This window comes from Bufo gargarizans, chromosome 7 (assembly GCF_014858855.1).
Source record: "Bufo gargarizans isolate SCDJY-AF-19 chromosome 7, ASM1485885v1, whole genome shotgun sequence".
Classification (NCBI taxonomy): Eukaryota; Metazoa; Chordata; class Amphibia; order Anura; family Bufonidae; genus Bufo; species Bufo gargarizans.
In genome coordinates this window covers 98596351-98623560 of record NC_058086.1, presented here as the reverse complement: position 1 = coordinate 98623560, position 27210 = coordinate 98596351, and the positions used below count along the sequence as shown (strand labels likewise).

The 27210-nt window shown below is 43.8% G+C and overlaps 1 protein-coding gene across 2 annotated transcripts in view; it reads left to right on the top strand.

Annotated features, from left to right (window-relative positions):
• The first annotated feature begins 4202 nt into the window (after nt 1–4202).
• Nucleotides 4203–27210, top strand: part of LOC122943602 (phosphodiesterase 4D interacting protein) — a 1023137-nt gene continuing 1000129 nt past the window's right edge. For both annotated transcript variants that reach the window (XM_044301472.1, XM_044301474.1), the window contains exons 1-2: nt 4203–4235; nt 4703–6076. In XM_044301472.1, coding sequence (XP_044157407.1) covers nt 4925–6076 — 1152 coding nt within the window. In that variant the 5' untranslated portion in view covers nt 4203–4235; nt 4703–4924. The remainder of the gene's footprint in view (nt 4236–4702; nt 6077–27210) is intronic.

Below are 27210 nucleotides of genomic sequence, written 5' to 3'. Positions count from 1 at the left end.
GAATACTAAATGGACGGCGCAGGCGCAGGATTTTACAGGCACAGAGGAGAACTAGGATGTCAATCAACTGGACATGGGCGTGCCAAATGGTGAGAAGACGGAGCCTCTAGGTGCTGTAGCAACACCCCACTAGCAACTAGAGGCTCATTAGCATATGATAAACATCTTTATTTGCAGCAGGCAGGGAGTTAAAAATCATACAGTTATGTTCTGCTGACATTAGCACATCGCTAATGTCAGCCAGCTACATAACGATTTTTCAGATTACAGAAACCCTTTTAACCCTTTCCCGATCCATGACATACTACCACGACATGGAAACCACTGCGTTCCCGCAATTTGACGTAATAGTACATCATGGTGATCGCGCGGGCACCAAAGCGGTGTGCGCACAATCACTGCAGGGGCCCGGCAGTCCCTGGCAGCCGGGCCCCTGCTGTATCCTCCGGCATCGCTTTAAAAGCCGATTTACCCCTTCTATGCCGCAGTCCGCGCTGACCGCGACATAGAAGGGGTTTGTGTCAGGTGAGTGAGCGCATCGAGTCTCTGCGCTCCTGTTGCGGGGACTCGATGTGTCAGAAGGCAGCCGATGCCGTGAGAGGCTGCCCAATGCCTTGCCCGGCATCAGGCTGGGTCCCCTAGGCAACCTGTTCATGTACTACTCACTGTAGTACACGAACAGGCAATGCATTACAATACAGATGTATTGTAATGCATTGCAGAGGGGATCAGACCCCCAAAAGTGAACATCAGTAATAAAGTAAAGAAAAAAAAGTAAAAAAAAAGTGTTTTTAATAAAATTAATAAAGTAATAAAATTAATAAAGTAAAAAAAGAAAAAAAAAAACGCCTTTTCCTTTTTTTATAATAAAAAACAGAACCCTCCCACACATATTAGGTATTGCCGCGTCCGTAATGACATGATCCACCCTGTCCGATAAACACCATTAAAAAAAATGGTGTAAAAAAAGCTATTTTTTGTCACCTTACATCACAAAAAGTGCAATACCAAGCGATCAAAAAGGCATATGTCCCACAAAATGGTATCAATTACACCGTCACCTCATCCCACAAAAAAATGAGCCCCTACCTAAGATAATCGCCCAAAAAATTTAAAAAATTTTGCTCTCAGAACATGGAAACACTAAGACATCATTTTTTTGTTTCAAAACTGCTATTATTGTGCTAAAGTGAAATACATAAAAAATATACATATTAGGTATCGCCACGTCCATAACAATCAGATCTATAAAAATATAACATGACCTAACCCCTCATGAAAAAATAAAAATAAAAACTGTGTAAAAAATAAAAAGCCATTTTTATCACCTTACATCACATAAATTGAAACACTAAGCGATCAAGGAGGCATATACCCCCCAAAATAGTACCAATCAAACCGCCATCTCATCCCGAAAAAAATGAGTCCTTACTTAAGACAATTTGTAAAAAAATAAAAAAGCTATGGCTTTCAGACTATGGATACACTCAAATATCATTATTTCGATTTCAAAACTGCTATTATTGTGTAAAACTTAAATAAATAAGAAAAAGTTGACACATTAGGTCTGTAACGATCTGCTCTATAACAAAGTCACATGACCTAATCCCTCAGGTAAACACTGTAAAAATAAATAATTAAAAACTGTGCCAAAACAACCAATTTTTGGTCCCCTTGCCCCATAAAGTGTAATAATGAATGATCAAAAACTCATATGTACCCAAAAATGGTACCAATAAACCTGCTCTATAAAAATAGCACTTGATCTAACCTGTCAAACGCTGACAAAACATACATTTTTTTGGTTACCTTGCCTCGCAAAAAACGTAATATAGAGCAATTAAAAATCATATGTTCCCTAAAATAGTACCAAAAAAACTGGCACCTTATCCCGTAGTTTCCAAAATGTGGTTACTTTTTTGAGTTTCTATAGTAGGGTTGCATCAGGGAGTCATCAAATGGGCCATGGCATCTAAAAACCAGTTCAGCTAAATCTGCCTTCCAAAAACCATATGGCGTTCCTTTCCTACTGCGCCCTGCCGCGTGGCCGTACAGCAGTTTACGATCGCGTGTGGGGTGTTTTTTGTAAATAGCAGAATCGGGGTAATAAATATTGAGTTTTATTTGGCTGTTAAACCTTGCTTTGCTACTGGAAAAAAATGGATTAAAATGTAAAATCTGCCCAAAAAGTTAAATTATGAAATGTAATCTCCATTTTCCATTAATTGTTGTGGAACACCTAAAGGGTTAACATAGTTTGTAAAATCAGTTTTGTATACCTTGAGGGGTGTAGTTTATAAAATAGGGTCATTTTTGGGTGGTTTCTATTATTATGTAAGTATTATCATTATTATGTAAGTATTATCATTATTATGTAAGCCTCACAAAGTGACTTCAGACCTGAACTGGTCCTTAACCCCTTTGGGACACAGGCTTATTTCACCTTAAAGGGGTTGTCCAGGTTCAGAGCTGAACCTGGACAGCCCTCCATTTTCACCCCGGCAGCCCCCCTGACATGAGCATCGGAGCAGTTCATGCTCCGATGCTCTCCTTTGCCCTGCGCTAAATTGCACAGGGCAAAGGCATTTTTCAGAGTTCCGGTGACATACCGGGCTCTCTATGGGGCTGACAGGAACCCCGGTGACTACACCGGCAATGATGGGCGGGATTTGGCTCTGCCCTAGCCAGTAAAACGGCAGTGTGTTATTGAAAACAAAAGAGCCCGTGCTCTGCGCGATATAGCGCAGGGCACTGGAGCGCATCGGAGCATGAGATGCTCCGATGCTAGGCTCAGGGGGGCTGCCGGGGTGAAAATAAGGCTCTGAACCCGGACAACCCCTTTAAGGACCAGGCAATGTTTTGCAAATCTGACCAGTGTCACTTTAAGTGGTGATAACTTTAAAAAGCTTTGGCTTATCCAAGCCATTGTGAGACTGTTTTTTTGTCACATATTTTACATCATAACACTGGTAAAATGAAGTTAAAAAAAATAATCATTTTTATTTATAAAAAAATACCAAATTTAGCAAAAATTTGTAAAACAATTGCAAATTTCCAAGTTTCAATTTCTCTACTTCTATAATACATAGTAATACCTCCAAAAATAGTTATTACTTTACATTCCCCATATGTCTACTTCATGTTTTCTGGGAATGATATTTCATTTTTTGGGGATGTTACAAGGCTTAGAAGTTTAGAAGCAAATCTTGAAATTTTTCAGAAATAAAAAAAAAAAAGTTTTTAGGGACCAGTTCAGGTCTAAAGTCATTTTGTGAGGCTTACATAATAGAAACCACCTAAAATTACCCTATTCTAGAAACTACACCCCTCAAGGTATTCAAAACTGATTTTACAAACTTTTACAAACGTCGTTAACCCTTTAGGTGTTCCACAAGAGTTAATGGCAAATGGAGATTACATTTCAGAATTTAGATTTTTGGCAAATCTTCCATTTTAACCAATTTTTTCCACTAACAAAGCAAGGGTTAACAGCCAAACAAGACTTTATCTTTATTGCCCTGACTCTGCCGTTTACAGAAACACCCCATATGTGGTCGTACACTACTGTACGGCCACACAGCGGGGCGTAGAGGGAAAGGTGCGCCATATGGTTTTTGGAAGGCAGAGTTTGCTGGACTGATTTTTTGAGACCATGTCCCATTTGAAGCCCCCCTGATGCACCCCTAGAGTAGAAACTCCATAAAAGTGACCCCATCTAAGAAACTACACCCCACAAGGTAAATCTGATTTTACGAACTTTGTTAACCCTTTAGGTGTTGCACAAGAGTTATTGGCAACTGGAGATGAAAGTAAAGGTGTTCAAAAGCTATTAGTGATACATGTCAGATTTGCAAAAAAATGACCTGGGGAGGAAGGTAAAAACAAGCCTGGGTTGAAGGGGTTAATATATGATAAAAAAACAAATGATGGTAAATGATTCTAAACATGCTCACCTTTGGTGCTTTCTGCATTTACTGACATATATTCCATACACACATACAGCTCTGTGGCAGGCATCTGACATACACAGCTCTACAGCTCAGCTGTATGTGGAATACAGCACACAGCTGTATCAAAAAGCTTGCTGACATTTCACACACAGCCTGTCTCCTCCTGACCATGTGACTGATCACATGGTCATGACGTCATTAAAGGTCTCCATCCCTGCAGGATGTACAATAACAAGCGTTCGTGAATGGAGTGCTGGGAGCTGGACAGCTGCTGCTGAGGCTGATGTAAGAACTGACGTATCCTGTGCTTGTAGACGGTTATTATGGATTCGTTTATTAATGAACACAATGTAGACTGCTGAGGCTGCATTGTCTACATAGATTAGATGGTTAGAAATCTGCATGTTTCTTCTCTGCCCGTAGATTACAATCTGTAATAACAACCCCACTGCATACTGCTATGGCAGCGCTCATCATGGCTGGGCTGATATGTTACTGCCGTCGCCAGAGAAAACAGCCTAACAGTGCCATGGCAGCTGTGACAGATCCGTAGACTTAGAATAGGGTACACTTTTCTTACTGTCAAAAAGCAACTGAATAGGAGAAGCTGCAAAGTTGTACCGAATCTTACACTGTCTGCTATATTCCATCTTGGCTGCTAAATCAGGCAGCTGATAATACCTTTGTATGAGAGATGTAACAGCTTAGAAATCCATCATTTGTTTCTTTGTCCCTTGTCTCCTCCACTACAGCTTTGTTTGCCATTACCTGAAGGCCAAGTAAGGGAAGGATAGAATTTCTGCTGCAATTCTTACAATAGATATCTTGAATTAAACTTTTTAAGAAACTATCTATAGCCGATACATTATTGCTGTAGGATATAAATATGCAAATTTGAACCTCATCTGCAGCCTTTAGTACCACTGCTTGAAGCGGCTTTCAAATCGAAGCTAAGTGGAATTTACCAAGCGCATATGTTGGACTTAAAGATGAAAGATATGTGCAGGATTTGTAGAAGGGAGCTTTGTGGAAATCAACGCAGATGGATTTTTCATACAACTGCTAAACAAAATCTTCAAGTGATATTATCTCATATTTTGGGTAAGGAGATCTTACGTGATGGCCATGCTGAATTTGTGTGCAGTAAGTGTGCATTTATGCTTGAACGTTTCTACCGTTTTGATACGGTTATAGCACGCATTGAAGCTCTCTCAATCGAACGCTTACAGAAGCTTCTTTCTGAAAAAAATAGACTTAAACACTGCCTAGCTAGCCTTTACAGAAAAAATAACAACGAAGAAGGTCAAGAAGCCAAGTCAGGAGAAGAAACTGTGGAGACTGCAAATCCTGTAGAAGTTCAATACTCATATTCAGCTCTTCTGCAGGAAGACTTTATTTATTCTGGATATGAAAGCTGGACTGAATTGGAGGAACCTAGCCAAGAAATTCAGTATTGTTCCCACAATGAGGGTACAGGAACTCTTCCAAGAAAATGTCATGGATGTTCTTCTTTGAGAGTGGCTGATGCTGACTATGAAGCGGTTTGCAAAGTGCCAAGGAGGGTAGCTCAGAACATCTCCTCTGGTCAGATGTCCACATGCAAAAGCACTTTAAATGAGCTAGTAACCATTCCTCAAACATCAGAAAATGAGGCTGCAAATGATAATGTTGTATCGGATGGAGATGGCTTGGAAAGATTGTCTTCACATTCTATTGAATCAATTCCAGATACCAAGGATCCTGGGTCTAACATACAAAAAGCTGAGGAAAAAGTAAAATCAGCCACTGAGAATCCAAAGTGTCATTGCACGTCATGCAACCTTTGTGTTAGCTCATGTGGATATGTAAGAAAATTAGATCTTGCACTTACTCTTCTTAAAATGTTTGACTACAAACCAGTTCAGAGTCCAAGAGGGAGTAAAATACCTGTTAAAAGCTGTTCAGTCATAAAATTAAACAGTACCCTCAACAGTGCTCAATCAAGAACCTCAAACACTGGTCTTGGTTTCCTGGACAGCATCATGGAATCACCTCCAAAAACACCTGAAGACTCCATTGCTGAAAATTCTAATCTTTATGAATTTTGGCACAATGTCTATGAAGATTATATTCCAATTTTCATTCAGGTATTTTCCTCCTTTATTCTCCTTTATATGAAAGAAATGTGTGATGATACCATCTGTGCAATTCTAAGGCCCAGATAAGAATACACATTTTATACACTTCTATATTCTAAAGTTAAAAAGTACTGAGTGTTTGAAATGTATTTAGAAGATTTGTATATTGATAGTATCCACCACCATGTTTATGCTAATTTGTATATAATTTGTTACCATACATTGCACTAAGAAGAACATTAGAAGGTATGGCCAGATTTGGCATATACTTGCATCATTTAGAATATTTACTTGTTTGCAATTATAGGAAATATGCTGCAGATTGGCAGCTGTGAAAACTCTGCAGAATATCAGCCAGGTCTGACTTTACTCTTAGGGCTGTTTCACACAAGCATATGCAGTCCGGAAATCACAGTCTGTGTGTGAGCCTGATCCTCCGTTCTGGACACTGTTTGTCTTGCAGGAGTGCACAGCATTATAATGATTTATAATGCTATGTGCCTCTGCACAACATTATTTCTACAGCATCATACTGACATAAAGCTGTCACTATGATTCTTGCACACAGTCGTGTGAAAAAACCCTAAAGCCTATTTCACACTTCAGTGATTTCGTCAGTTTTTGGTCAACAATTTTCATCAGTAGTTGTGAGCTAAAACCAGATCTGAGTCAATAAACACAGAACAGATGCAGATCTTTCCATTATACATATTCTCTGTGTAGGCTTCACTATTGGTTTTGACTCAAAAACACTGAACAAATCACTGAAGTGTGAACTAAACCTCTTATTAATAACAAGTATGAAAGCAATAAAGCATTTATGGGCATCCCTTATTATGGTTGCTAAAATGTACACATGCTCAGAGTTTAATTGGGTCAAGGAACTGCTGGTACACACACCGAGAGATAAATTGGCGCCTGTTAGGTCAGCAGTCCGTGCCAGTGCCACTGCCCCTAACCGCAGGCACAGGTGGCGGGCTCCCTCTTTTCCCTCCTGTCGTCCTGCTGACAAACATGGGCAGCAACTAGCTTAACTCTGTTACATATGTTCCATGCCAGAGTTTCCTTCCGGCTGGAGACCTGCATTAGTGTTGAAGCTTGCATGGGTGTGTCTCTCTTTACCTAAGAGGCAACACACACACGCCATCTGTCTCAGCAGCCTATGGCTGGATTGCAGCCTGAGCAACCTCAGTGTCTATTTCGCTGGACCACTGCTCCGTCCCCATTGACTATAAGGGGGATGTGGGCGGAGCTCCGGCGCAGCTCATTGCGGTGGGAGATCTAGGATGGGTGTTCGGGTGGGAGCTCTGGAAGGGGTGGTGGGAGGCCCGATAGATATGTGGGGGTGGGAGGGCCAATGAATTTTTTTTGCTATGGGGCCCATGCATTTCTAGCTACGCCCCTGCTGCTACGGTTGTAACAGCGAGTGACTAACACGAATGCTGCTTTCTCTTCAACCAACTAATGTACAGGAGTTCCAGAAGTGCACCCCCTTCCGCTCCCACAGTTGATGTGTTATTGATTACCTATCCTAAGGATAGGTCATCAATATAAAAAAACTGTGGACAACCCCTTTAAGCAAGACTGCCATCAATATCAGATTGGTGGGAGTTCGACACCCAGCCCCCTCAGCTGTTGGCTGAATAAGCATTTGAGCAACTACAGTTAAAGGGGTATGGGCACCTTAAAGTGGCATTCCAAGATTTTAACCCCTTAAGGATGACTGCTGTACAATCTGGGGTGTAAATATCGTGACCGGGTTTGGGGTGGTCCCAACGCTACGCTAGGTCCCTCAGACACCATCGAGGTGTCACCACGTGTTGCTGCTCTCCTGAAGGGGTGGTAAGGCATGGTGCACCCCAATGGGAAATAAGTCCAGAGAGTCAGGGTCTACAGTAAACCAGTGTGCTTCTCTATTGGAGGAATTCAGGTACAAAACATTCTCCTCCCTAGTAGAAGAAGGGTTTGATGCTGACTGCTGAGGAAAGACCTGAGCTAGCTGTCCCTCTTTCTCTTTAATAGGTTGGTACCCTGGTCCAAAGCTGGTGATTCAGGGTCTGTGGCAGCATATCCCCGTCTCAGTGCCTTCTTCTGGTCACTCAGTAGTCTGGTAGAGTCTCCTCTTCCAAGCACTCTTTCCCTAACTGTAGCGCCCTAGGGGCTCTGACTGCTCTCCTTATATACAGTTTTTGCTAGAGTAGAACCTTCTAGTGGGAGGGGTGGAGTGGAGAAACTCAGCACAAACAGATACTTTGTTTCAGCTCCCGTCTGGTATAGACTTACGTTAGAGCTTCAATGGCAATGGCAATGACACAGCAGGTTTTCCAGACAAAAACAAGTTTTTAGACATAACAACATAGCTAAAACCAGACATTTAACCCCTTAAGGACCCTGGGATTATCCTTTTTTGCGTTTTTGTTTTTCACTCCCCGCCTTCCCATAGTCCTAACTTTTTAAATTTTCCATTCACATAGCCTTATGAGGGCTTATGTTTTGCGGGACAAGTTGTACTTTCTTATGGCACCATTTACAGTTGCATACCATGTAGTTGGAAGCGGGAAAAAAATTCCTAATGTGGTAGAATTGGGAAAAAACGCATAATTATTTATTTTCCGCTGTACACTATGCATTAAAATTTACCTGTTATCTTCATTCTCCAGGTCAGTATGGTTGAAAATTAATTTCATAACTACAAAAACGTTATAAGGATCAGAATATGGTTATGTGTACGGGGCTCGGTGAGGGCTCATTTTTTGCGGGATGATCTGTTCTTTTCAGTGATACCAATTTTAAGTGTGTGTGACTTTTTGATCACTTTTTATTAAAAAATTACTGTCTAGTTGAAGTGCCAAAAAATAAAAAATTGGCTGTTTCTATTTTTTTTCCCGCTACGCCATCTGCCGTATGCCATTAATATTGTTATATTTTAATAGTATGGGCATTTTCGCACATCACGATACCCATGATGTTTATTTTTTTATTGGTTAAGTATTTTTATTTTAAGTAAAGGGGGGTGATTTGAACTTTTATTTATTTATTTTTATTTGTAAAAACTTTTTTTAAACTTTTTTTTTACTCCTTTTATTTTACTTTAAAGGATAACTGTAAAAAAGACTAATTTCAATTTTCATATATGTAGTTACTAATAACATGATATTCCAGAATCAGTTACTATTAGACTGACTTACCCCATATTTAATAAGATTCAGCCCTTAGCAACCAGTCTGCATAAAACAGCAATTTCACTTTTCAGTTAAGATGGCCGCCACTGCCCTCACCCTGAGGCTAATCCCGCCTGCCCTCACTAGCCAGTAACAATAGCCCCCCAAAAGTGTCAGTAACTAGAGCCCTCCCCCTAAAGGGTTAATCTCCTGCAGCACAAAGGGGTCCTCTTACCACATGTTGCTTTCATTTATACACTGTGCAGATAGCAGATCTCCCTTCCCTGGTCTGCGCTGCTTCGACTCTGCCTTCTCCAGCTCTGCTGAGTGAGGGAGCATCTGCCAAGCACAGGGACAGGGAGAAGTGCACACAGCCCAGGCACTGTTATCAGCTGCTGGGGAGCACCTGGCTTTAATCATTTACTTAGAGTGCCTGGCTGTCAGTAATGTGACCCTGCATGCAGCGTCCGTCCTTCAACAAATAGACGGACCATGCCTAGCTACCCTATTTTAAGCACAGGTAAAAGTAGGCAGTACAGGGAACAAAAATGTGGAATTAAGGGGTAATTGAATACACATTGAAAAGGTGAAATAGGGCCACCAAGGTGATATTAATCACCACAATCCAATACTCCCAAAAAAGTACAGTTATACTTTAAGTCACCTTGGCAATAACTGGCAATCATTCAATAGCCCATAGTATCTAAATAGCCATTATTGAAGACTTCATTTGCACTATATCAATACAAGGGTGCCAATTAGTCAATTAGCGCAAGGTAACAGGTTCCCCGAGCTCAGCCAGGGAATGCTGTTATCGGACTGGAAGCGCGCGACTTACGGTTACGGTCTGCGCTGATACCCTGATCACATTTGACCACGGCATCTGAAGGGTAAGATGTATGCGATCAGCCTTATGGCTGATCGCATACATGTGCCGTTGGTCTCTGCTATTTAAAATGCATGTGCAAGCGGGCGCCATGCTTAGGGACCGGACTTGTGACGTACATTTACGTCATGGGTCCTTAACCACTTCAACCCCGCTAGCTGAAACCCCCTTAAAGGGAGTCTGTCAGCAGATTTACCCCTTTTTAACAGTTGCCATACCGCTGTAGCCGCAAAACAGATGATTAACACGGTACCTTTATATGCTTTGGTGGACTTTTAAATATGCCAAAAACGAACTTTGATGAGGGCTCACAAGTGCCCAGGGCGGAGTCCACCGTGTTGGAGCCCAGGCAGCTCTGCCTCTTCGGCTCTTATCCCCGCCCAGCCTCCTCCTCTGCTCGCCTATCTGTTGTCTCTCCCCCTCAGCGAGATCCCGCGCCGACGCGATGACTTGCTTGGTCGGGGCATGCGCATAAGCTACTGCGATGCCATGTCAGCAATGGGCATGGCAGTGCGCATGCCCCGGCCAAGGAAGTTATCGCATCGGCGCGGGATCTCGCTGAGGGGGAGAGACAACAGATAGGCGAGCAGAGGAGGAGGCTGGGCGGGGATAAGAGCCGAAGAGGCAGAGCTGCCTGGGCTCCAACACGGTGGACTCCGCCCTGGGCACTTGCGAGCCCTCATCAAAGTTCGTTTTTGGCATATTTAAAAGTCCACCAAAGCATAAAAGGTACCGTGTTAATCATCTGTTTTGCGGCTACAGTGGTATGGCAACTGTTAAAAAGGGGTAAATCTGCTGACAGACTCCCTTTAATGACCAGGCCACTTTTTACACTTCTGCACTACACTACTTTCACCGTTTATCGCTCGGTCATGCAACTTACCACCCAAATGAATTTTACCTCCTTTTCTTCTCACTAATAGAGCTTTCATTTGGTGGCATTTCATTGCTGCTGACATTTTAACTTTTTTTGTTATTAATCGAAATGTAACGATTTTTTTGCAAAAAAATGAAATTTTTCACTTTCAGCTGTAAAATTTTGCCAAAAAAAACGACATCCATATATAAATTTTTCGCTAAATTTATTGTTCTACATGTCTTTGATAAAAAAAATAAAAAAATCATCATATTCCGCTAACTTGTGACAAAAAATAAAAAATTCGAGGAACTCGCCATGCCCCTCACGGAATACCTTTGGGTGTCTTCTTTCCAAAATGGGGTCACTTGTGGCGTAGTTATACTGCCCTGGCAATTTAGGGGCCCATATGTGTGAGAAGTACTTTGCAATCAAAATGTGTAAAAAATGGCCTGCAAAATCCGAAAGGTGCTCTTTGGAATGTGTGCCCCTTTGCCCACCTTGGCAGCAAAAAAGTGTCACACATCTGGTATCGCCGTACTCACGAGAAGTTGGGGAATGTTTTGGGGTGTCATTTTACATATACCCATGCTGGGTGAGAGAAATATCTTGGCAAAAGACAACTTTTCCCATTTTTTTATACAAAGTTGGCATTTGACCAAGATATTTATCTCACCCAGCATGGGTATATGTAAAATGACACCCCAAAACACATTCCCCAACTTCTCCTGAGTACGGCGATACCAAATGTGTGACACTTTTTCGCAGCCTAGATGCGCAAAGGTGCCCAAATTCTTTTTAGGAGGGCATTTTTAGACATTTGGATCCCAGACTTCTTCTCACGCTTTAGGGCCCCTAAAAAGCCAGGGCAGTATAAATACTCCACATGTGACCCCACTTTGGAAAGAAGACACCCCAAGGTATTCAATAAGGGGCCTGGCGAGTTCATAGAATGTTTTTTTTTTTGGCATAAGTTAGCGGAAATTGTTTTTTTTTTTTCTCACAAAGTCTCACTTTCCGCTAACTTGGGACAAAAATTTTAATCTTTCATGGACTCAATATGCCCCTCAGCGAATACCTTGGGGTGTCTTCTTTCCAAAATGGGGTCAGTTGTGGGGTGTTTGTACTGCCCTGGCATTTGAGGGTCTCCGCAATCATTACATGTATGACCAGGAGTTTCTGCTATTCTCCTTATATTGAGCATACAGGTAATGAGATTTTTTTTTTTCGTTCAGCCTCTGGGCTGAAAGAAAAAAATGAATGGCACAGATTTCTTCATTCGCATCGATCAATGTGGATGAAAAAATCTCTGCCCAAAAAAAAAAAAAAGGAGGGGAAAGGCGTCTGCCAGGACATAGGAGCTCCGCCCAACATCCATACCCACTTAGCTCTTATGCCCTGGCAAACCAGATTTCTCCATTCACATCAATCGACGTGGATGAATAAATCATTGCCTGGATTTTTTATATTTTTTATATACAAAGTGTTTGCCAAAGCATTGGAATGCCGCCTCCTCCTCAGCTCGTATGCCTTGGCAAACATATCTTTTACTGCAGAGTAGAAATCTCGTCTTGCCGCATACACCGACTTGCGTGTAATCTGACAGCAGCGCAATGCTTCTGTCAGAATGCACATCAGTGCTGCAGCTAGTCGATCGGTTGGTCCACCTGGAAGGTAAAACAAAAACAAAAAAAAAAAAAAACAGGCCGCAACGCAATAATATTATTAACTTTGGAACAGAACATATAAACTTTAACTTTTTGAACTAAACATTAACCTTTTTGCTTAGGCTACTTTCACACTTGCGGCAGTGTGATCCGGCGGGCCGCTGGATCCGCCGATCTGCCACTGACTGAAAGCATTTGTGAGACGGATCCGGATGCCTATGGGAAAAAATGCAGGATCCGGCGTTCAGGCAAGTCTTCAGTTTTTTTCGTCGGAGAGAAAACCGTAGCATGCTACGGTTTTCTCTTTTGCCTGATCAGTCAAAACTACTGAACTGAAGACATCCTGATGCAAACTGAACGGATTACTCTCCATTCAGAATGCATGGGGATAAAACTGATCAGTTCTTTTCCGGTATAGAGCCCCTGTGACGGAACTCTATGCCGGAAAAGAAAAACGCAAGTGTGAAAGTACCCTTACTGGTGTTTTTATTTTTTTACCTTTATAGAACAAACCTGAAGATGTGGCGAAGTGCGTTATGCACTTTGTCCCAGGTGAAAGGAGAGGTTTGCAGCAGCTGTATGGGAATGGGCCCTAATAGCCCTGTGTACCTGTCCTTGTGAGATGTGATCCCTATGCTAAGTGTACCTGTGTGTGGTACTTCCGGAAACACTCTCCAAAGCATAGGGCAGGATGGTCAGGACAGTCAGGACAGAAATAGTGGGTGTCACGCCTTTTTCCACTCCTGCTACAGAAATAACATCTTTTTCGGGGTGACGGTTGGGTTGAGGTACCAGGAACGACACTGGGGAAATGTCGCTTGTGTAGACGGCTATCTACACTGGTGGATGGGGCCACGGAACCTCCTGGGTACAGGAGGTTCTCGATGATCTCTTCCTGAATTTGAGGAAGGATCCAGTTCTCCCAGCCTTACTGTAGAGAACAAAACTATTATACAGAGCCAATTGAATTAAATATACAGACACCTTCTTATACCAGCGTCTGGTGCGGCGGGACACTAAATACGGAGCCAACATCTGGTCATTGAAGTCCACCCCTCCCATGTGAAGGTTATAGTCGTGGACTGAGAGGGGCTTTTCAATGACACGGGTTGCTCGCTCAATTTGGATTGTCGTGTCTGCGTGAATGGAGGAGAGCATGTAAACGTCACGCTTGTCTCTCCATTTCACCGCGATCAGTTCTTCGTTACACAATGCAGCCCTCTGCCCCCTTGCAAGACCGGTGGTAAAGAGCCGTTGGGGGAAGCCCGTGCGACTAGTTCGCGCGTTGCCACAGGCGCCAATCTGTTCTAGAAACAAATGACTAAAGAGGGCCACACTTGTGTAGAAATTGTCCACATAAAGATGGTACCCCTTGCCAAATAAGGGTGACACCAAGTCCCAGACTGTCTTCCCACTGCTCCCCAGGTAGTCAGGGCAACCGACCGGCTCCAGGGTCTGATCTTTTCCTTCATAGATCTGAAATTTGTGGGTATAGCCTGTGGCCCTTTCACAGAGCTTATACAATTTGACCCCATACCGTAAAATGTATAAGGGACTCGTCTACGCAGATGTTTTGCTCAGGGGTATACAAATATGAAAATTTCGGGTTGAAATGGTCTATGAGGGGCCGAATTTTGTGGAGCCGGTCAAAAGCTGGGTGGTCTCTGGGACGGGAGGTGGTGTTGTCGCTACAGTGCAGGAAACGCAGGATGGTCTGAAATCGTGTCCTGGACATAGCAGCAGAGAACATGGGCATGAGATGAATTGGGTTTGTGGACCAATATGACCGCAATTCATGCTTTTTAGTTAGACCCATGTTGAGGAGAAGGCCCAGAAAAATTTTAAATTCGGAAACTTGGACGGGTTTCCACCGGAAAGACTGGGCATAAGAGCTTCCCGGGTTGGCGGATATAAATTGTGTGGCATACCGATTTGTTTCGGCCACGACTAAGTCCAAGAGCTCCGCAGTCAAGAACAGCTCAAAAAATCCCAGGGCCGAACCGATCTGAACTGTCTCAACCCGAACTCCAGACTGGGTGGTGAAAGGGGGAACTACAGGTGCGGCTGAAGTTGGGGACTGCCAATCAGGGTTTGCCAGCACCTCAGGGATTCTAGGGGCTCTACGGGCCCGTCTTTGCGGTGGCTGCGACGGGGTCACTACTGCTCGTGCCACCGTACCAGCTTCTACTGCCGTTCTGGTGCTCGCCACTTCACCAGGTTGTACGGCAGTGCTGGTGCTAGGTCCAGGAAGGGCTGCGCTGCTGGTGTATGCCTCACCACGTAATCCGACAGCACCAGCCCCACTCTGCTGCTCTTGAAGCGGATCCTGCGCAACCTGCGGTCTAGCGACACGGGGCCGGGTACGCCTGGTGCTATCAGGGACCTCAGCCTCCTCGTCCGAACTTTGGGTCAGAGAGCCACTGCTTTCTACAGGTTCATATTCTGACCCGCTAGATTCATCAGATGAGGGTTCCCATTCCTCGTCCGACTGGGTCAGAAGCCTGTAGGCCTCTTCAGAAGAATACCCCCTGTTTGACATTTGGGCAACTAAATTTAGGGGTATTCCCTGAGACTACCCAAGAAAAAAAGCAAGCCTATCTTACAAATGGGAGGCTAGCAAAGTACCAGAGGCCGCTGCGGTTGATAAAAAATATCAAAACAGGATTTTTTTATCGCCGCAGCGCGTGTAAAGTGATTGTGCAGTGATCAAAAAAAAAAAAGTTTTTGTCACTGCGGTTGGGCGGGCGTGGGTGAACGCACGTGTGGGCGACCGATCAGGCCTGATCGGGCAAACACTGCGTTTTGGGTGGAGGGCGAACTAAAGTGACACTAATACTATTATAGATCTGACCGTGATCAGTTTTGATCACTTACAGATACTATAAAAGTACAAATGCTGATTAGCGATAGGGGCAAGAAGGGGTGATCAAGGGGTTAATTGGGGTGCTGGGAGGTGATCTGGGGGCTAAGTGTGTTGTTGGTGGGTACTCACAGTGATGTGTGCTCCTCTGCTGGAACCAACCGACCAAAAGAAGGAGCAGAGGAGCACAGCAGCCATTTAACACATTATATTTACTAAATATGATTTGTTAGCTGGCTGCTGATTAGTTTTTTTGAAAATCAACAACCTGCCAGCCACCATCATTGGCTGGCAGGTTGATGACGAACTTGTCTTTGAAATTTTGCCGGCCCGCAATGCGCATTTCCCCGAAATCTCGCGTCTCGCGAGAGAACGCCCCGGCGCGTCCACCCAGAGAAACAGGACCGCCGAAAAGACGCAATCCTGTGTACGGCAGTCCTGAGCAGGTTAAAGGGGGTCAGACTGTCTGCTCTTTGGTGGTCCCTCCAAAACATTGTGATAAACAAGTCTGGGTTTTTCCCTCCAAAACATGGTGGTAAAAAAGTTTGGGGTTTTCCTTCCAAAACATGGTCTTCTTTAAACTCTATGGCAGCTGTGCAAAATTACCAGCTTCTCAATCAAAGCCCTAACAGTCTCTCAGTATTCATTAATCCTTTCCACAGAGCCATGTAAATGCAGTGATAATGAACAGGATATATATCACAACATATATATAAAATGCAGTAACACAGTAATAAACAGTATGAGCAGTATAAGTGGGTTGGCACCCGGGGCGGGTCCTTTCTCTGGCAAAGTACTCCCTGCACCAGGGCACTACATAAACATGGCACCCTCTCAGAAGCTGAGCAGGAGCCATAGCTGTTTTACACAGCAGACACCCGAGGCAGTGTTTGTCATTGGTGGAATCTCTGATCACGGACATTAAAAGGGCATCTGTTACCAGATGTCGCAATAAAACCAGCATACTTGGGATATGTCTGCTTCTCAACTGAACGTATCTTTGTTGCCTGCATTGCAGAGAAATATGCAAATTAACCCCTAGGTGCCACAAGTGCAGTGCTGTTGCTCCCAGAGGTTCCACTTACTCTGCTTCTGCTGTGCCCTCTCCTTGACCAGGCCAGGCCTAAATTCTGAGCTGTTCTCTTCAGTGTCCAGCACATGCATAGTACAGTACAGAGGCTCACCTGTGAATCTCTTCTGTACTTCCCCTATGTCAACTACATCACAGTTCACCCTGAAGACAAAGAAGAAGGCATTGCTGAGAAGAGAAGGAGACTCGTCTGCCGTTGCTATATCCTCCTTCTTGGTAAGTATTCCACACCAATGCTGGATTCTCTCTGCCACTAGTTATGTGGGCAGCAATATAGAAATTAAATATCATATTTTTTGCCTTTATAAGATGCACCTGATAAAGGTTTTAGAGGAGAAAAATAAGAAAAAATATTTTTCATTAGACCCCCATCTCAGATCAGAACCTCCTGATATCAGACCCCCATAATAGGACATCAGATCAGACATCAGTGTCAGATCCCCGTATCAGATGTCAATATTAAGTTCTGAACTCCATATCAGACCTCAGATCAGACCCTCATCATACTTCGATGTCAGGCCCCCGTATGATACCTCAGATCAAGATGAGACCTCAGGTCGGACCTCCATGTCAGATCCCGTATGAGACCTCAGATCAAGATCAGACCCCAATGCCAGACCACCGTATCAGACCTTAAAATAAATAAATTCACTTATCTCTCCTTCTCCGCTGCTCCTCTGCAGGTCCAGCAGTTTCCCCTGCATTCTTTGTTCCCTGATCTTCTCTGGGCCTGTGCTGCACTGTCACCTGACTGTGTGCAGCGTCTGGACACTATGTCCTGACGCTGTTCACAGTCAGGACAGTGCAGCGTGGCATGTAGGAGGAAGACCAGGGAGCATGAGTACCGGCAGCGCACACGCAGCCACTCGCTACTGGCTCCCCGCACTTACTGCATACTAGTGACTCACTAGTTCTTTATAAGACGCACTTCCATTTTGCCCTACTTACGCTTTTTTTTAAATATATTAGTAATCCCAATCAACGTGGTCATTTCACTCGTAAACACCTTTATTGGTTGTCTAGTAGCTCCTCTGCAGTACTGTGTTCTGTTCTGCTCCCTGTGTGTACCAGGATTAGGTGCACCTTTTGTACACCAGTTAAGCAGCCATTTTATTTTTATTGGTACATGTATATACTATGCAAGACCCTAGAGAAGCTCCTGTCCTCATCAGTCAAAGTAATTTACCGCTTCCAGCATCTATTACTGGCAGTTATATGTAAAGACTTTATTAGTCTTGTTATCTGCTTATTTTTCTTAAAACATCAGTTTTTCTTATTCTGTGATGACATTTTGGGACTTCGGAACAAATTACTAGTTTTCCAGTTACAATGGTTTCAACATACAATGGTCGTGTCGGAACCAATTAATATTGTTATTTGAGGGACCACTGTATTCATAGAGGATAAAAAAATAGAGATAAATAATATGGTGGTGGACAGTTGTGACCACAGCATCTGAGTGGTAAAACACTCGGACTGCTGCGCTCCCAGTGCTTGAGCAGCGTCCCTGCGATATTGAGGGATCGATTTGCTTGCTGTGGAAGTCTTCGATCCTCTGATAGATCCGAAGCCTGCCACAGCAGGAACATAAACAAATCTCCTATAGACATTCCCATTCTATTGGAGAAGAGATGAGATGAAAAAAGTAAAAAAAAAATGTAATATAAAAAAGTATAAAAATCCCAATTACCCCCTTTCCCAAGATTAAAAATAAACTATAAAAAAATTTAAATCACAGGCATCGCCATGTCCCAAAATGCCCAAACTATTAAAATATGCATGTATTCATCCTGTACAATGCTGTTTTTTTTTGTTGCTTCACCTCTGAAAAAATGGAATAAAAAGTGATCAAATAGTCATACACACTGAAAAATTGTATCTAAAAAAAGTTATGGTGATGTAAAGAAGAGAAATTATTTTTAAAACGTTTTTTTTTTAAGTATTAAAACACAAAAGAAACTATATAATAGTGGTATCTTTGTAAGGCCTCATGCTCTCGGCCGTTGTTTGGGTCCGCATCCGAGCCGCCAAGACCAATCGTGTGCATGAGGCCAAATTGTACTGACCCATAGAATGAAGGTCAGTTTTACCACCTAGGGCAGTGGTCGGCAAAGTGCGTCTCGTGAGCCACAAGCGGCTCTTTAGACCCTTCAATGCGGCTCTTTCCTGCGACCCATCTTGCACTACAGAGGAATCTAATCTTGCCTGTGGGACGCATTTGCATTCCACATAGCAAGAGAGGGCAGTTCGCTAACTAGTATTAGCGCATGCGCATCACAGTAGGGCCTACTGTGATGCGCGTGCTCCAATACTAATTAGCGAACACGCCCTCTCTTGCTTTGTGGAACGCAAATGCGTCCCACAGGCAAGATAATTAGTATTAGCGCACGCGCATCACAGTAGGGCCGGCAGTACGCACCTCCTTCCAGAGTAGACGTCGGAACGAGGAGGAAGTGACGAGGGGTATTGAAAACTTCCCGGGCAGTGAAATCTGCCAGAGACAGAACACCGCTGCAGGTTACAAGTCAGAGTCCTTCTACCTCCTTTCAGAGTCAGTGTACCTCCTTCTACCTCCTTCTACAGGTAAATCAATTATTTGGCATCAGCATTTACTTGGCATGGGTTTAAACAGCAAAAGTAATGTCTGCAGACAAGTTTAATAAAAGTAAAAAATGATAAAGATAAAATTAAATAATAATCAAGATCCAAATACACATATAAGTACATATAAAAGTATGTAAAAACACACTCTGGGTTCATGCCCACGAATGTAAGGGCGCCCTGCCTGTGCTGCGGACCGCAAATAGCAGTCCACAATGCACGGACACAGACCATGTGGCAGCTGCATGAGGATCGCGGACCCATTCACTTGAATGGGGTTCGCGATCCGCATCCGACTGCCCGCACCGCAAAAAAGTAGCGCATGCTGAAGTGAATGGGTCCATGATGCGGGCTGCACAAGGCTGTGTGCAGCCTGCATCATGGACCCGTTCACTTCAGCATGCGCTACTTTTTTGCGGTGCGGAGGCACAGCCAGAAGCACCACAGAAGCACTCTATAGCACTCATATTCCGGATCCTGGACCCATTCCGCATCACGGACCCATTCACTTCAGCATGCGCTTCTTTCCTATATATTTTAGGTTTTAACCACTTAAGGACCACAGGTTTATACCCCCCTAGTGACCAGGCCCTTTTTTACAAATCGGCACTCCACAACTTTAGCGGTTTATTGCTCGGTCATGCAACTTACCACCCAAATGAATTTTACCTCCTTTTCTTCTCACTAATAGAGCTTTCATTTGGTGGTATTTCATTGCTGCTGACATTTTTACTTTTTTTGTTATTAATCGAAATTTAATGATTTTTTTGCAAAAAAATGACATTTTTCACTTTCAGTTGTAAAATTTAGCAAAAAAAAACAACATCCATATATACATTTTTCACTAAATTTATTGTTCTACATGTCTTTGATAAAAAAAAATGTTTGGGTAAAAAAAAAAAATGGTTTGGGTCAAAGTTATAGCGTTTACAAACTATGGTACAAAAATGTGAATTTCCGCTTTTTGAAGCAGCTCTGACTTTCTGAGCACCTATCATGTTTCCCGAGGTTCTACAATGCCCAAACAGTAGAAAAACCCCACAAATGACCCCATTTCGGAAAGTAGACACCCTAAGGTATTCGCTGATGGGCATAGTGAGTTCATAGAACTTTTTATTTTTTGTCACAAGTTAGCAGAAAATGATGATTTTCTTTTTTTTCTTACTATGTCTCATATTCCACTAACTTGCGACAAAAAATAAAAAATTCTAGGAACTCGCCATGCCCCTCACAGAATACCTTGGGGTGTCTTATTTCCAAAATGGGGTCACTTGTGGGGTAGTTATACTGCCCTGGCAATTTAGGGGCCCAAATGTGTGAGAAGTACTTTGCAATCAAAAGCTGTAAAAAATGACCGGTGAAATCCGAAAGGTGCTCTTTGGAATATGTGCCCCTTTGCCCACCTAGGCTGCAAAAAAGTGTCACACATCTGGCATCGCCGTACTCAGGAGAAGTTGGGGAATGTGTTTTGGGGTGTCATTTTACATATACCCATGCTGGGTGAGAGAAATATCTTGGCAAAAGAGAACTTTTCCCATTTTTCTATACAAAGTTGGCATTTGACCAAGATATTTCTCTCACCCAGCATGGGTATATGTAAAATGACACCCCAAAACACATTCCCCAACTTCTCCTGAGTACGGCGATACCAGATGTGTGACATTTTTTTGCAGCCAAGGTGGCCAAAGGGGCACATATTCCAAAGTGCATCTTTCGGATTTCACAGGCCATTTTCTACACATTTTGATTGCAAAGTTCTTCTCACACATTTGGGCCCCTAAATTGCCAGGGCAGTATAACTACGCCACAAGTGACCCCATTTTGGAAAGAAGACACCCCAAGGTATTCCGTGAGGGGCACGGCGAGTTCCTCGAATTTTTTATTTTTTGTCACAAGTTAGCGGAAAATGATGATTTTTTTTTTTTTTTTTTTTCTTTCAAAGTCTCATATTCCACTAACTTGCGACAAAAAATAAAAAATTCTAGGAACTCGCCATGCCCCTCACGGAATACCTTGGGGTGTCTTCTTTCCAAAATGGGGTCACTTGTGGCGTAGTTATACTGCCCTGGCAATTTAGGGGCCCAAATGTGTGAGAAGTACTTTGCAATCAAAATGTGTAAAAAATGGCCTGCGAAATCCGAAAGGTGCACTTTGGAATATGTGCCCCTTTGCCCACCTTGGCTGCAAAAAAGTGTCACACATCTGGTATCGCCGTACTCAGGAGAAGTTGGGGAATGTGTTTTGGGGTGTCATTTTACATATAACCATGCTGGGTGAGAGAAATATCTTGGCAAAAGACAACTTTTCAATTTTTTTTATACAAAGTTGGCATTTGACCAAGATATTTCTCTCACCCAGCATGGGTATATGTAAAATGACACCCCAAAACACATTCCCCAACTTCCCCTGAGTACGGCAATACCAGATGTGTGACACTTTTTTGCAGCCAAGGTGGGCAAAGGGGCACATATTCCAAAGTGCACCTTTCGGATTTCGCAGGCCATTTTTTACACATTTTGATTGCAAAGTACTTCTCACACATTTGGGCCCCTAAATTGCCAGGGCAGCATAACTACGCCACAAGTGACCCCATTTTGGAAAGAAGACACCCCAAGGTATTCCGTGAGGGGCACGGCGAGTTCCTAGAATTTTTTATTTTTTGTCACAAGTTAGCGGAAAATGATGATTTTTTTCTTTTTTTCTTTTTTTTCTTTCAAAGTCTCATATTCCACTAACCTGCAACAAAAAATAAAAAATTCTAGGAACTCGCCATGCCCCTCACAGAATACCTTGGGGTGTCTTCTTTCCAAAATGGGGTCACTTGTGGCGTAGTTATATTGCCCTGGCAATTTAGGGGCCCAAATGTGTGAGAAGTACTTTGCAATCAAAATGTGTAAAAAATGGCCTGCGAAATCCGAAAGGTGCACTTTGGAATATGTGCCCCTTTGCCCACCTTGGCTGCAAAAAAGTGTGACACATCTGGTATTGCCGTACTCAGGAGAAGTTGGGGAATGTGTTTTGGGGTGTCATTTTACATATACCCATGCTGGGTGAGAGAAATATCTTGGCAAAAGACAACTTTTCCCATTTGTTTTATACAAAGTTGGCATTTGACCAAGATATTTATCTCACCCAGCATGGTATATGTAAAATTACACCCCGAAACACATTTACCAACTTCTCCTGAGTACGGCAATACCAGATGTGACACTTTTTTGCAGCCTAGATGCGCAAAGCGGCCCAAATTCCTTTTAGGAGGGCATTTTTAGACATTTGGATCCCAGACTTCTTCTGGCTCTTTAGGGCCCCTAAAAAGCCAGGGCAGTATAAATACCCCACATGTGACCCCACTTTGGAAAGAAGACACCCCAAGGTATTCAATGAGGGGCCTGGCGAGTTCATAGAATTTTTTTTTTTGGCATAATTTAGCAAAAATAGATTTTTTTTTGTTTTTTTTCTTACAAAGTCTCACTTTCCGCTAACTTAGGACAAAAATCTAAATCTTTCATGGACTCAATATGCCCCTCAGCAAATACCTTGGGGTGTCTTCTTTCCAAAATGGGGTCATTTGTGGGGTGTTTGTACTGCCCTGGCATTTGAGGGTCTCCGCAATCATTACATGTATGGCCAGCATTAGGAGTTTCTGCTATTCTCCTTATATTGAGCATACAGGTAATGAGATTTTTTTTCCCGTTCAGCCTCTGGGCTGAAAGAAAAAAATGAACGGCACAGATTTCTTCATTCGCATCGATCAATGTGGATGAAAAAATCTCTGCCCAAAAAAAAAAAAGGAGGGGAAAGGCGTCTGCCAGGACATAGGAGCTCCGCCCTACATCCATTCCCACTTAGCTCGTATGCCCTGGCAAACCAGATTTCTCCATTCGCATCAATCGATGTGGATGAATAAATCATTGCCGGGATTATTTTTTTTTTACATACAAAGTGTTTGCCAAAGCATAGGAACGCCGCCTCCTCCTCCTCAGCTCGTATGCTTCGGCAAACGTATCTGTTACTGCAGAGTAGAAATCTCGTCTTGCAGCGCCGCATACACCGACTTGCGTGTAATCTGACAGCAGCGCAATGCTTCTGTCAGAATGCACATCAGTGCTGCAGCTGCTTGATCGCTTGGTCCACCTGGAAGGTAAAAAAACAAAAAAGAAAAAACCAGGCCGCAACGCAATAATTTTATTAACATTAACTTTAGAGAACATTAACTTTTCTAAACTTTTGAAACAGAACAATAACTTTTTTGCTTATCGGTGATTTTTTTTTTTTTTTTTTTTTTTTTTTTTACCTTTATTGGACAAACCTCTCCTTCCCCATGGGACAATGTGCAAAGCGCAAATCGCCCAAACATGTGGCGAAGTGCATTATGCACTTTGTCCCAGGTGAAAGGAGAGGTTTATGGCAGCTCTGTGTGAAAGGGCCCTAAGACCCCTGTGTGCCTGTCCTGTGTACGCAATCCCTATGCTAATAGTGTACCTGAGTGTGGAACTTGCGGAAACACTCCCCTATGCATAGGGCAGGCTGGTCAGGACAGTCAGGACAAAAAAAGGTGGTGTCACGCCTTATTCCACCCCTGCTACAGACACGACATCTTTTTCTTGTGGAACGTTGAGTTGGGGTACCAGGATAGACAGACGGGAAGTGTCTGCCATGTAGCCCGCTCACTACATCAGGGCCTTGGGGCACGGACCCTCCTGGATACAGGATTTCCGAAATGATCTCTTCCTGGAATTTTAGGAAGGATCCTGTTCTCCCAGCCTTACTGTAGAGAACAAAACTATTGTACATCGCCAATTGGATCAAATAAACAGACACCTTCTTATACCAGCGTCTGGTTCTGCGGGAAACTAAATAGGGAGCCAACATCTGGTCATGGCTCCATCATGGTCAGAATCCTGTAGGCCTCTTCAGCGGAATACCCCTTGTTTGACATTTTGGGTTCACTAAATTTAGGGGGTATTCCTCTGAGACTACCCAGGGCCTTGGGGCACGGACCCTCCTGGATACAGGATTTCCGAAATGATCTCTTCCTGGAATTTTAGGAAGGATCCTGTTCTCCCAGCCTTACTGTAGAGAACAAAACTATTGTACATCGCCAATTGGATCAAATAAACAGACACATTCTTATACCAGCGTCTGGTTCTGCGGGAAACTAAATAGGGAGCCAACATCTGGTCATTGAAGTCCACCCCTCCCATGTGAAGGTTATAGTCGTGGACAGAGAGGGGTTTCACAATGACTCCAGTTGCCCGTTCAATTTGGACAGTCGTGTCTGCGTGAATGGTGGACAGAAGGTAAACGTCCCTCTTGTCCCTCCACTTCACCGCGAGCAGTTCTTGGTCACACAAGGCAGCCCTCTCCCCCCGTGCAAGTCGGGTACTAACGAGCCGTTGGGGGAAGCCCCGGCGACTAGGTCGCGCGGTACCACAGCATTGAATTCCGACTATATGTAAGTGCCGAAAGAGGGCCACGCTTGAGTAAAAATTGTCCACGTATAAGTGGTACCCCTTGTGGAATAAGGGTGACACCAAGTCCCAGACAATCTTGCCACTGCTCCCCAGGTAGTCAGGACATCCGACTGGCTCCAGTTTTGAGTCTTTTCCCTCATAGACCCTAAAACGATATGTATAGCCTGTGGCCCTTTCACAGAGCTTATACAGTTTGACCCCATACCGGGCGCGCTTGCTGGGGATGTACTGTTTTATGCCAAGGCGCCCGGTAAAATGTACTAGGGACTCGTCTATGCAGATGTTTTGATTAGGGGTATACGCATCTGCAAATCTGGATGACAAATGGTCTATGAGGGGCCGAATTTTGTGGAGCCGGTCATAAGCAGGGTGGCCTCTTGGATGACAGGTGCTATTGTCCGCGAAATGCATAAAGCACATGATGACCTCAAAACGTGCCCTAGACATTGCAGCAGAGAACATGGGCATGAAATGTATTGGGTCTTTAGACCAATATGACCGCAATACATTTTTTTTTGTTAGACCCATGCTGAGGATAAGGCCCAAAAAAATTTTAAACTCGGAAACAGTGACTGGTTTCCACCTGAAAGGCTGGGCATAGTAGCTTTCCGGATTGGCGGTAATAAACTGTGTGGCGTAGCGGTTGGTTTCAGCCACAACTAGGTCATAGAGATCCGCGGTGAAGAACAGCTCAAAAAACTGAAGGGCCGATCCTAAATGAGCCGTCTCCACGCGAACTCCAGACTGGGCGGTGAAAGGGGGCAATACGGGTGCGGCGGAATCAGGGGATTGCCAATTAGGATTTGCCAGCACCTCTGGGAGACTAAGGGTTCTACGGGCCTGTGAACGCGGTGGCTGCGACGAGGGAGTTATTGCACGTGCCACCGTACCAGCTGGAACTGCCCTTCTGGTGCTCGCCACTTCACCAGGGAATACGGCAGTGCTGGTAGAAGGTCCAGGCTGTGCTGCGCTGCTGGTGTATGCCGCACCATAAACAAGATCAGCGCTAGCACCACTCTGCTGCAAATGAGGATCATCATGCAGGGTAGGCAGAACTCTTACATGGGATCGGGTACGTCTGGCCGTAGCAGGGACCTCTACCTCGTCATCCTCACTAGCCGTTAGAGTGCCACTGCTGTCTACAGGTTCATATTCTGAACCACTGGATTCAGCGGATAAGGCGTCCCCATCGCTTTCATCCATCATGGTCAGAATCCTGTAGGCCTCTTCAGCGGAATACCCCTTGTTTGACATTTTGGGTTCACTAAATTTAGGGGGTATTCCTCTGAGACTACCCAGGAAAAAGAGCAAACCTACCTAGTAAAAAGGAGTGCTTGCGAAGTAAAGCTGCGATCGCTAATAAAGATCCAAAAAGCTCAAAAGTGATCTTTTATAGCGGCGCAGCGATTTTACGGTTTTTGCAGTGATCAGAAAAAAAATAATTCTGTCACTGCGGTGGGGCGGACTGAACGCAAGTGTGCACACAAGATCAGGCCTGATCGGGCGAACACTGCGTTTTTTGTAGAACCTAAGGTGACCCTAATGTACTTATATAGATCTGATTGCGATCAGTATTGATCACTTACAGATACTATATAGTACTAGTGCTGATTAGCGACAGCGATGACGCTAATCAGCGACTAATCGGTGACTGCGGTGCGGTGGGCTGGGCGCTAACTACCTAACAAGTAGCTAACTACCTGGCGGTGATAAGGGACCCTAACAGGTGGGGTGATCAATGACAGGGGGGTGGATAAGGGGGTGATCAGGGTGTCTAATATGGGTGATCAGGAGCTAAATAAGGGGTTAAATAAATGACAGGGTAATATCTAATGTGTAGTGTGGTGATTTGATGCTACTTACAGAGCTGCCTGTGTCCTCTGGTGGTCGATCCAAGAGAAAGGGACCACCAGAGGACCAGGCAGGAGTTATATCAGACGCTATTTTCAAAATAGCGTCTGACATAACCATTTCATTGGACGATTCAAAAATCCACAGCCTGCCAGCCAATGATCGCGGCCGGCAGGCTGCAGATGAACTTGTGAACTGCGCAATCCTGTGAACGCGCGCTCCTGTGAGCGCGCGTTCACAGGAAATCTCGGCTCACGCGAGATGACGCCAATCGGCGTTAGTGTGACCTGGGAGCGCCGCAGCATTGACGCCTTTCGGCGTTAGTGTGACGGGAGGAGGTTAAAAATGTGGCTCTCAAAAGAAATTTTAATCGTGGTTTTGGCGATATTTGGCTCAATTGACAAAAAAGTTTGCCCACCACTGACCTAGGGAATGCCGTAAAAACAAAAGCTTTCAGCTACATTTTATGCACTATAAGATGCTGCCATTACAAAGCACAACTTGTCCTACAAAAAACAAGCCCTGATATGGCTATGTAAATGGGAAAATAAATTTGCAGTTCCAACACTGACTTCTTGGTGCTGGAGCTACTGCAAAACAGCTGATTAGCGGTATAGCAGGGTGCCAGACACCCAACAATCTGACCATCATTATTAAAATCCTGGAATATCCCTTTAAGTATAAATCAAAATGCAAA